The sequence below is a fragment of the Diceros bicornis genome, chromosome 4 (genome assembly GCF_020826845.1).
Source record: "Diceros bicornis minor isolate mBicDic1 chromosome 4, mDicBic1.mat.cur, whole genome shotgun sequence".
Taxonomy (NCBI): domain Eukaryota; kingdom Metazoa; phylum Chordata; class Mammalia; order Perissodactyla; family Rhinocerotidae; genus Diceros; species Diceros bicornis.
In genome coordinates this window covers 23054449-23066967 of record NC_080743.1, presented here as the reverse complement: position 1 = coordinate 23066967, position 12519 = coordinate 23054449, and the positions used below count along the sequence as shown (strand labels likewise).

Sequence of the window (12519 nt, the reverse complement as noted above, 5' to 3'; positions counted from 1 at the left end):
CGTGCCTAAACGCCAAAGTTTTGTATCTGATGTGCTCCTGCTCTCCCCAACTCTGTCCCCTTCCGCACCCTTCCTCTGCTAGTTGTGAATGAAGATAAGCCTACCGGGTGTGGTAGGGATCTAGAAATTAATGTTACTCTATAGGCTCATATGAACAGGTGCTAAGTTCTTGAAATGAAATGGGAATTTGTTTTTCATCTAAGGAAATTCCTTTTAAAAAACTACTGAATGTTTAATAAAAGGTATTATAATATACATATCATAAAGAAATAATATATAATATCTTTTTTTGTAAATCCATATTTAAACTGAGCTGAAATGTGACAAATTTTTAAGAAAAAAACTTGTGGGAGAGGTGGGAAGAACCAAAGACTCATGTAAGGTTCTAGAGTTTCAAAATAATTCAGAATTTGTCTCCAAATGAGGCATTTCAGTAACTCATCTCCAGTGTGTTCGATTTTGACAACCCTGGTTTCTCCTTTTTTGGAAGCTTTATAAATATGCACTTATGTTTTAATTCTCTGTCTTATTTTCAGGTGTCTGCGTTCGGGGCAGAGTTTTCTTCAGAGGCTTGCAGAGAGTTAGGCTTCTCCAGCAACTTGCTGTGCAGCTCCTGTGATCTTCTTGGACAGTTCAGCCTGCTTCAGCTGGATCCTGACTGTCGAGGATGCTGTCAGGAAGAAGCACAATTTGAAACCAAAAAGGTAATGTTTTCTAGTATCTCTCTTCCATTAGATGGTTTAATTGAAATAGGGTAAAATATTAAATTGCTTAATCAACTTAAATATAAAGAAATCACTAGCTTTTACATTTTGTAGTTTTAGAAATTCACTGATTTCTTGCCTGGCCTGTTAGATCAGTCAAAGCAAATAGGAAGGAAAAGTATGGTTACATACCAGATCCCCATTCTACCATGGCTGTCCGGCAGAGGGGAGCAGAATTACTACAGCTTGCTTGGATTCTAAAGCATTCCAGTATTCCTAACTTCTGGCCACATGAAACCAAAGAATAATTAATTAGTTGTTTTTATTCATTTGTAATAAGAACCCCATCTTATAATGAAATCTGACATGAAAGTAAAGCACCTATTACCTGGCACATAATTGTAGGCAATAAATGATAACTTTTAATATGGTTAACAAAAAATATGGTCTGTTAATTTACACACCTGTTACTAGTATTTCCAGACTCCTAACCTCATCTTTAACACTGAAAACAGCCAAGGATAGGTAGTTGTAACTCTCCAGTAAAATCTGCCAATTTTTGACCCACTGTTCGAATTAATAGTAAACTTGGTGAATTTTTAAATTTTCATTAAAGACTTTAAACTTCTTTAAATTATAAAGTAGCCTGAAAAGATCGTTTACATTATCCAAATAAAACTAAATTAGTGAGATCCCTGTTTTAGGGGTGAGAAAAAATGTTAGCATCTGTCTGTTATGTTTCTTTTTAATATTCTCTTTCACTTGTACATACTGAATTCTATTTGAGGTGTTATGGTTTTTAAAGCTTTCAAACAGTGATTGTGTCTTCTCATTATTAGGTAGTAAAAGTTTATTTCTAACACTGAGTACAATTTTATAGTTCTAGAAGAAAAAGAAGCACATAAGCTTTAAATATGTTAAAGTTCAACCAAAATTTAATACTTGATTTCTCAGCTGTGAATCTGAAATTCACAATATCCCACAAAAGGCTTCCAAGTCTTCCGGATTTTTCATTTTCTTGGTTCACATATACCAATAATATATTTTAATGTTTAGAAGATTTCTATACCATATAAGTTAGTTTTTATTGCATGTAAATAAAATCTAAACAAATTTTGAAAACTTGACTTTAAGTAGATTTAAGACATAGGACTTAACTAGTTTAGTAGGACCTTCCCCCCTTGTTTTTTCTTTTGTTTTATTTGTTTTTTGATGAGATATTCACATGGCACAAATTGTTGGAGGAATCTCTATGAGTCATCCTCTCATATATAAGCTATTATTCTATGGCCCATATTACAACTCAGCCAACAATGATTATTTCCTGAGATACCAAACTTACAAGGATAGAATAACAAGGGGTGTTTTATAATAAACAATCTTTATCACACACGCACCCTCTTGTAATTAAGGGTAAATTGAGAGGTTCTACCCTTTGATATCAGATGTGCCTAAACTGCAAACCAAGTGCACATAAAAACTCTTTTTACTTATTGCCCTTTCTCAGTAATCCTTCATAATACGCCAGTTTTGTGGTATAATTTTAGTGGAACCAAACTTAGATTACACACTTCTCCAATTAATTATATTCCTGTTCAGTTTTCAATATTAGTTGAGCTGTGTGTGTTATCTTGACACCTTTTAGCAGCTACAGCTCAGCAATAATTGTAGGCAAGTAGTCTGCCAATTAATATAAGCCTAACTAATTACAAGCTGAAATGATTATTGTATCTAAGTACAAGCAAGCCTGTATCCTAATACACCTTTTATGCTGTATCCATTGGTTTTTTTTAACTCCTAGCTCCTAACCTCTAAGATGTACTTACTTCTCATTAAGCATTTGCTAGCACCCTGTTGCACAAAATCAATGGATGGTTTTCTTTAAGAAGGCTAGTGGAACCAAAGCATAGCAAAAATACTTAGAAATATTATTGGAGGTATAAAGGTATGGCAAGTTGGACACGCTTCCATTTAGATGCAAACCACAATCCAATATAGAAGTAGTACTTGATTTAATCTGTGCAGTACTGTTCTCTGGATTATTGGTACATGATCAAAGGTAATAAAATATACAATATTTTTCTCTCTCTCACTCAACTCTGGCTTAAGGCTTAGTTTTGAAATCATAGTTTAATTTAATCCTAGTTTAATAACAGTAAAAATCTACAATATATAAACTAGTGCCTTGCATAAAAAACATTAAAAATACTTAAACATGGTCGTGTGTGTGTAAATTATTGCAAATATAAATTCTTCAGAAGAGAAGAATTGGAGTTTATGTATAGGAATGTTTTAACAATTTATGTATAATAAAGAAATGTTACTAGAATACTCACTTTAGTTCTTGGTTAGTTGCATGCTTTATAGGGCTGTCCAGGAAGAAGGCTAATCATTTTTAGGAATGCTTATTCATTTAATAGCCTGAATTTAGCCTTTGATAGCCAGAGCAGAAAATTTTCTTTAAAAAAAAACTTATTCACAATAAAAACAGAAAATGCCTTTGAAATCCATTATCATTCTGCAGATAGATAATCCATTATTCTTTTTATTTGGTCTTGTTCTCCCACCTCCCATTTTGGTCATAAAGGACCTACTAAGCATCACAAATACTAGCTAGAATGAAATTTTTTGGTAAGCTATTTTACTACTGTTTTAACTAGTTTTGCTTGGAACTGTGTACCTAGATACCATTTACAAACATTAGTGAGGATGTTGACTTAATTGTGAAGAGCATACTAATTTGTAGCTTGAAGAAAAAACATAAAACTAATGAAAGAAAAAATATTTAAATCTTGCTGCTGTTTTTATACGGTTAGTATTTACCAAGTAGCATAAGTGATTCTTCAGCTTTATGTATAGAATCTTAAGATGGAAGGGAAGCAACTGTTCTTTTTTCCACTACTGATTGGCATTTTCCTTGTGGTGCGGAAACATGGTAACTGCCAGTTCTTGAGTGTTCTATCTTATGACACAACTTTCCCACCAGAAAAGGACTAATTCTTCTTCATTTACATTTTTGAAATATTTTAGACAAGGATTGTTACTAGCTTAAGTCGGGTCATTAACCAGTTATTAGCTAGGATGATGGAGTAATGTAAGAACCATTAGCTGCCACAATAGCTATGTGGAATGTTGCTCTGGGAAGCAGACAGATGAAGCAGTTCTTAGGTAAAGAGCAGGTTAGGTACGAGGTAAGCAATCCCATAGATATGTGTCCTATTTTTTTCCTCAATTACTAGAGTAAACCACTTTTACGTGAGCTGTTTTTAAAGATTTAGCTCAAGTGTCCCCTCTTCTGGGAAGTCTTTGCTAATTTCCCCCTCCCTCACCCCCACCACTACCACTCCCAGGGTAGGTTAGCTACACATCTGTATTCCCAGAGCACCTCAGGATACTTTGATTTGCATTTACCTACACTATATTGTATCTGTTGTTTTGCTTTGCTTTCTCTCCCAGTGAATTATGCTCTTTGAAGTCTAGGCCTGTTTTTTTTTGTTTCTGAATCCCCAGCCTTTAGCATACAATATTTCATAAGTCTTTGTCCTTGAATAGGGCTGTTTTTGCTAAGAACAAGTTAGAACGTTTTTACTAGAACAAATTTGAAGAACAATTTTTTAACTTCTATTTTCTAAGATTTATAAAATTAAATGTAGTGTTTCAATAGATGGGTTATTTTTCTCATCTTTTTATAATCTTTCCAGTTCTGTGAATTTGAACTTGATTATGGCAAGTAGGTGCTTTTTTTTTCCTGTCTTCTCATTCAAGTTTTTCATATCTTGCTAACAATGATTTCAGCTTCTTCCAGACATTGTTATTGTAGAACTTTTGTTTATTTCTCCTTAATTACATGCCCCTATTTCCTTAGCTAGTACCTGTTCTTTTTAAGATCTTGGTTCACCAAGATTGTTGTAGTCCCACTGCTTTTTTTTTCTTCTTCCTTTGAAATATTTTTACTTAATTGGTTTTTAGTACTTCATATTCTTTTGTGTTCACACCTACCTTATCTCTGAACTGCTTTTCTCAAGGTTTGGCTAGTTACCAAACCAGAGTACCTTCTGGGAGAAAAGAATCCCCTTGGCTGAATTACTCATGTATATGAACCAATAAGCAAAGTACTTCCACTTAATTTGCTGTTCATTCAGTCTTGATTGTGTCAGGAGAGAGTTTAGAGCAGGGGTCAAGAGCACAGGTTCTGGAACCAAACTACCTAGGTTCAGATCCTCTGCTACTTGGCCGGCAATCTTAGACTAATTACTTGATCACTCTATGCCTGTTTCCTCATTTATAAATTGGGGATGATCGGGGGCCAGCCCAGTGGCGTAGTGGTTAAGTTCGCACATTCTCTTTTGGCGGCCGGGGGTTCACAGGTTCGGAACCCGGGGCACAGACCCATGCACTGCTTATCAAGCCATGCTGTGGCAGGCATCCCACATAAAATGGAGGAAGATGGGTACAGATATTAGCTCAATCCCAATCTTCATCAGCAAAAAGAGGAGGATTGGCAACAGATGTTAGCCCAGGGCTAATCTTCCTCACCAAATAAATAAATAAATAAATAAATAAATAAATAGGGGATGATAATAATAGTTTCTATCTTATAGGGTCGTTATGAAGATTAAATGGTTAATATATGTACACTATTAGAATAGTGCCTGGCGTATTATAAGTACCGGGTAAATACTTGGGGCAGGTGGTGATGACAGCAGTAGTAGTAGTATCTGATTTGCTGATGAAAAAAAAACAAGAAAAACAGAAAATTTGGAGAACTCAGAAAATAGCATAATAATGATTGCTGTTGGCAAAGTAGAGTAAAAAAAATAGATAAGAGATATAACATGAACTATTAGATTTGCCAGTGATAAAAGTTTGGAACCAAATTTTCTGTTACTGTACTTTCAGGCAGCCCTGGTAGTCTTCAAATTCAGGGCCCGGGTTCATTTCCCGGTCAGCGAACCACACCGCTTGTCTGTCATCTGCAATTGTCATACTGTGGCCGCTACGTGTTGCTGTGATGCTGAAAGCTATGCCACCGGTATTTCAGATACCAACAGGGTCACTCATGGTGGATGAGTTTCAGTGGAGCTTCCAGACTAGGCAGACTAGGAAGAAGGACCTGGCTTCTTTCGAAAAAATTTGCCATGAAAACCCTATGAATAGCAGCAGAGCATTATCTCATACAGCGCCAGAAGATGAGAGGATGGTGCAAAAAGACCACATAGAGTTCTGCTCTGCTGTACACAGGGTCACTAGGAGTCAGAATTGACTCGATGACGACACTAACAACAACCACTTTTGCCGCTTTCAAGTTCTTGGATCAGTTGAGTCAAGAAGAAATATAACAATTAGTAGTATGAAAACTTTTACCATTTGCAACTACTTATGTGGAACAAAATACGGAAATAAATTATGTCAAACGTAACCTAGATTTCATATTTTTGAGTCCTGCTGATTGACACATTTTAATGAGCAAAATACTACAAATTTGAACTTTTAAAATGTGTACCATTTTGATCATTTTAAGATGCCATACAAAAGACTGCACATGGAAAGAAAACATTTTCCTACTAAAAGAAATTTTCGAAACCATTGATAAAGTGGAGCTCGATTTTAACAAACCTATTCCAAAAATTGAATGAAACTCATATTTTAAAGTCAATTTAGGATAAAATATATTATTAGTTTTCAGACTGCAGATCAGATGGAAGCCATGATATTCTCTGAAACCAGAAATAACATAGAAAATAAATTAAACTGTGTTTTCAGTGTAAAAATAATCACTTTGTGAAAAAAAGCAAGCTCTCAAACTAAACACAATTATTTCTAATTGTCCTACCAACATTCCTCTGCTACTTATTTATATTTTTGATCTAATACTTGATAACATAATTCAAAGGTTTAAGAAGATTTTGGAAGAGAAAAGCTTAGAAGTGATTTCTTTTATTTGAATTTTGGAACACCTTGATCTCGTTCACATAATACCAGTAGAAGGCTAGGTGGCAGATCACCAAATTACACCATTACTAGTTCTGGAAAATAGCTCAACAGTTCAGGTATTTGATAAAGGGCTTTTATTTTCGCTTAAAAATCTACTTTTCAGATAATGTAAAAGAATTTATCTTCCATAATGATTGTATTACACTAGATTTGAATAAATGGACCTAAGTAGTACATAAAATAATTATAAGAATATAGTTAGATCTCCTCCACTTCCCACTACATTACCTAGTTAGAGTTAGACTAATGTTCAGTGACCAGCTCTATGTACTAACATTCCCATTTTCTATGTGTATAATACTCTGCCTTCACATTTACATGCACTCTAAGCAATCCAGAGACAATACACAGGTAAAATTAATGTATGTATAGTTTATTATAAGTTTATCCCCTTCTCTCTTTTTATAAGAGTTTTTGAAAGAGTTGAATTACTCCAGGATCTTCAGTTGTGTTGTAGTAATTACATTGGCTCACCTTTGAGTATTTATTTTACTTTGGCTATGTGCTAAATGTTTGACCTACATTATCTATTTAATCCTCAGTACAACTCTATAATGTAAATACTATTATTCCTGTTTAACGGAAGAGGAAAATGGAGTGTCATCTGCCCAAAGTTACCCAGCAATTCAGTGCCACATCCTGGCTTCATCTTAGGTCTGTTTGACTCCAGAGCCCCAGGTTTTTAAACCTCTACGCTATTTTGCCTTTCATCTTGAAAATGTTAATAGTAATACCTACTTCACAGAGATACTGTAAGAAAATGAATTAGTTAAATATAATAAAACACCAGACTGGCTTTCTGAAGGTCCTTCTTGCATTTATAGTTAACAATTTTATTTATTTATTTATTTTTGGTGAGGAAGATTGACCCAGAGCTAATATCCGTTGCCAATCTTCCTCTTCCTGCTGAGGAAGATTATCCCTGAGCCAACATCCGTGCTCATCTTCCTTTATTTTTTTTTTTATATGGGATGCCACCGCAGCATGGCTTGACGAACAGTGCGCAGGTCCATGCCCAGGATCCAAACCAGCAAACCCTGGGCCACCAAAGTGGAGCATGTGAACTTAACCACTACACCCACCGGGCCAGCCCTATAGTTAACAATTTTAATAACACAGTTCCATCATTAGTTTTTATTTAAAATATCAAATCTTCATTCCTCAGTTTACCACAGACTTTAATGGCTCCGATTACTTGGTGTTTTTCAAGAATATATTAACAAATTTGGCTTTATTTAAAGCCCAACCAAACAAGTATTTTAAATAAGTCACATAATTTTTCTTAATTCTGGGAAAAGAGCGGCAAAACATTGTTACTTTCAATTTACATGGAAATTCGGTAGCCAATTTCAGAGTAATTTAGAAGTCAGCTTAAACAGCATTGTTCAAGACAGTGGCAAATTTTAAGCTTTCGCCTATCAGAAACAGAATGCTAGTGATGTATAAAACATAGGATGAAACGGAGGTTAAGCTAACTGTGCGTGAAATTGTAGTCGCTAAAGAAATTTCACAGTTGCTTAAAATGACTTCACTTTTGTAGCGTGTCGTAGCATCGGTACATGAACTGGTTTCTTCAAAGGAAACAAAAATATGTGTCTTCAACAGATTATTCTAATTATAATATAAAAACATTATTCACAAAAAAGCTTTTTTTAAAGATCTAAATATTTGACAACAGTTCAAATTCAGTGTAAGAATCACTAAGACTCCTGAGTAGCAACAATACTAAATAATGACTCAAATATTTGTTTAATAATAATAGCCACTAACATTCATTAAGTTCTCATTATATGAAGGCGCTGTTCCAAGCACTTTGTGTGAATTAATTTATATAATCTTCGCAATAACTCTGTGAGGTAAGTACCACTATTATCTCCATTTCATAGTTGAGTCTGAGGCCTAGAGATCTTGCCTAAAGTCATACAGCTCATAAGTGGCTATCAATGTATGTATCATATATTTGTGTAACACAAGTTTTAAAGTCTCTTTTGTGTAGTTATTTAATTGAACTGAAAATACCATTTAAATTTTTTATATTTTCTAAAGGTGGCATTTTATCTGCCTTTAATATGAAAAATAGACCTCGTCAACTTTTTTAGGTATTTGCAGATTAGGATCAGCTTCTATCTAAACATAATTAAAACAGTCTGTCACATTTGCAGATTGTAATATTTGAAAAGTAAATAAACTCTTAAGGTAATTCATGGTCTATCTCTGGGCTGCCTGACAACTACCTTTCCTGGACATACCTACCTCAGAGTCAAAATAAACTTTCTGTCTATACACTAAAAATTTCTTCTTGGTATGGGAGGCTCTGAGAATGCCAGAATAAGATAATAGTCACTGTTCTTGAGGAGTGAAAGAAGTAGACATGGAAATTGGACTGCTAGAATGCAGTTGGCAGGATATGCTGTTGTGCTAAAACATAATGTCCAATGTTATGAAGGTAACCACTAAAAGAATTAGAAGTAAAATAAATAAAAATTGGAAGGAGGAGGGAATCGATAAATCTCTTAAAGTTGATATATTGAGAACTATAGGTATAACCATATTAATCATTATGAAAGTGACCAACAGAAAACTAAAAACAGTTTGAAAGCTGTTGACTGGCAGTGGGAGGCAGAGGAAAATTTTTACTTCTTATTTTATACCCTTTGGTACTATTTTTTTATTATTATTATTATTATTTCCAGGTGCATTGATTTCTGTGCAGAATTCAGTGAGATGTTTACTGTAAACAAAATGTACTTATGTGCTATGAGAGCACACAGAAGGAAGGGCATAAATATTTGACAGGTCAGGTAAATATCACCACTTGCTTATATAGAAGTTGATGCATATGATAAATTGGAAAATAATTAGGAGAAGGTCATCTCTGGCAGAGGGGTAAGTTCATGAAAAGACAGAGTCATGAGAGAGATGGCCATCTAAAATAAATCAGATAGCTTGGTTATGATGAGAGATAATTGTTACCAAACCAGGCTCGTTTTCCCACCTCATGATATGCCAATCACCGAGATGAGTTTGTAGTAGAGAAAGAGTTTATTGACAGAGCAGCCAAGAAAGGAGACGGAAGAACAAGTCTCAAATCTACCTCCCCGAAAATGAGATTTATGAGATAGAGGGGCAGGGTGGTCTGAAGTGTGGAATAGATGATTGGAGGTGAAGAGAAGTGAGGTAATTGATGATCTGCACGAGCATAGTCAAGCTTCATGGCTCTTCATAAGATGCATGTTCACAAAATGGTGATGTATGATCTGAGGGTGGAGTTTTAGGCCCCCTGATGTCAAAGGGTCACCAATCAGGCATCCGAGTAGGCCTACTTGATGAGTCGGTGGTCTTATCCAGCCTGAACTGGACAAGGAGTCCACTCTCAGTTCCTGAAAAACTTAAGCACCTGTTACCATGGTGACCCAAGCATCAGAGATGTTATCTATAGCAGGGCTTTAGTAATGCATTATCTAACTACTCTCTGCAAACAGACAACTGAGTATACTTAAAGCAAGTTGGCCCCCAGTTTCATGATGATGGTTAGGGAAAATAGGGCCTGATAAAAACTTTGGACTCTATCTTATAGGTAGGGAACAAAATTAAAGAATTATAAACAATGAACTGGCAGATTTGTATTTTAATAACTTTTATTGTTGGCGTGAACAGTAGTTGATAGGGCAGAGGAGAATACTGCTGCCAGAAAAATAACTTATATTGCCATTATCCAGAGGCAAGATATAAGGTCTTAAGCCAACACGTTGATAGTAAAAATGGAGAATAAGGGACAGATCTGAAACAGATTTAGGTAATAAAACCTACAGAATTTACTGACTTAGTGGATTGGAGGGGGAAACAGATGAGTGAAGATGGTTCCCAGTGTTTTTATTGAGAAACTGTAACCCAACACAAGAAGGCTACAATAGACTTCAGCTAGTTACAAGGTAGTCCTTTAAGGCAATGGTGGTGGATGGGAGAAAGGGCGGCAGCAGAGGATAACTTTTAATAAAGCCTAAGTACTCCTTAGCTACAAACTGCCTTTTCAGTATTCTTTTTGAAGAAATAAGTGTTAACAAAGTTTTAATTTAGAAGGCCATGAAGTTTGTCTGGGTACTGTAATGAATTCTAAAATTGATAGTATGCTTGTCAAAGAGTGAGCAAAAAATAAAAATGTGTGGAATGGCCTAGTTTCTTTTGAATGTTTCATATTGCTGCTCTTAAGTTTTGGATTATTATAGCTTTATTTTTGTATCTGTTCTTCACTTAAAATATATTAGGTGGTTACTTTACGTGATTACTTTCTTTACTTTTAATAGAGAAACCATAGTTTAATTTGTTAGCTGTTTTGTTTGTTAGATATGTAACCTTTTTTTTTTTTTTAAAGATTTTATTTGTTTATTTTCCCCCCAAAGCCCCAGTGGATAGCCGTATGTCATAGCTGCACATGCTTCTAGCTGCGTATGTGGGACATGGCCTCAGCGTGGCCAGAGAAGCGGTGCATCGGTGCGCTCCCAGGATCCGAACCCGGGCCGCCAGCAGTGGAGCGTGCGCACTTAACCACTAAGCCACGGGGCCGGCCCTAACCTTTCTTATAATTTATTTATGTTTTTTTGCCCCCAAAGCTGCAGTAGACAGTTGTATGTCATAGCTGCACATCTTTCTAGTTGCTGTATGTGGGACGCGGCCTCAGCATGGCAGGAGAAGCGGTGCGTCAGTGCGCACCCGGGATCCGAACCCGGGCCGCCAGGAACGGAGCGCACACACTTAACCACTAAGCCACGGGGCCAGCCCTGTAACCTTTCTTTTTTTTTTTAATTTTTTATTTATTTTCCCTCCAAAACCCCAGCGGATAGTTGTATGTCATAGCTGCACATCCTTCTAGTTGCTGTATGTGGGACATGGCCTCAGCATGGCCGGAGAAGCGGTGCATCGATGCGCACCTGGGATCCAAACCCAGGCCGCCCGCAGCGGAGCGCACGCACTTAACCGCTAAGCCACGGGGCCCACCCCTGTAACCTTTCTTAAAGATGGTCATAATTGCCCCTTTTTTATCACAAACAATCATGTTCAGTATTGGAGTGGTAATAGCAACACTAGCGTCAAGAACTGAGGTCTCTTTTGAAGAGCAGCTTTTGCTGCCCTAATTGGCACCTTCGTGTTCAGTTTTTGGGGCTATTGACTATTTAGAAGTTGAACTATATTTTGCCTGGATCTCAGTTTTTCAAATTAATAGGAAAATAGGTTATATTTTTCAAACATTTAGGAGCAAAAAGACATTGAATTTGTTATTGTTGAGTACTATCAACTAAATAGTTTGCCATTTTCTAAAATATTTTTACCTTTATTTATTATTGATGGGCTAGTTGCTTCCCCCCCAACCCAAAGCCCCAGTAGATAGTTGTATGTCATAGTTGCACAGCCTTCTAGTTGCTGTATGTGGGACGCGGCCTCAGCATGGCCGGAGAAGCAGTGCGTCGGTGCACACCCGGGATCCGAACCGGGGCTGCCAGCAGCGGAGCGCGAGCACTTAACCGCTAAGCCACGGGGCCCGCCTGGGCTAGTTGCTTTTATTTGAAAACTGCTTACTAAGATATTCAACCTTAGAGTCATTATTACCAATTCTTTGGATATTTTGACCTCAGGAAATACAACGGCTGTGTCAAGTTGTTTCCTTTCATTGTGTGATATGTCCTAAGTATGAGTAGAATTGAATGCATTGCTCCCCAATGATGACCCTGGATTATTCATACTTGTAGCTCAGGTATGTACAGAAGGGTGTGTGTGTGTGTCTGTATCTGTGGGTGTAGTTGTTGCCAGGTGAAACTTTCATTAT

At 36.3% G+C, this 12519-nt stretch overlaps 1 protein-coding gene across 1 annotated transcript in view; it reads left to right on the top strand.

Annotated features, from left to right (window-relative positions):
* Nucleotides 1–12519, top strand: part of SELENOF (selenoprotein F) — a 41520-nt gene that overhangs the window by 8234 nt on the left and 20767 nt on the right. The window contains exon 2 of the mRNA XM_058538441.1: nt 537–704. Coding sequence (XP_058394424.1) covers nt 537–704 — 168 coding nt within the window. The remainder of the gene's footprint in view (nt 1–536; nt 705–12519) is intronic.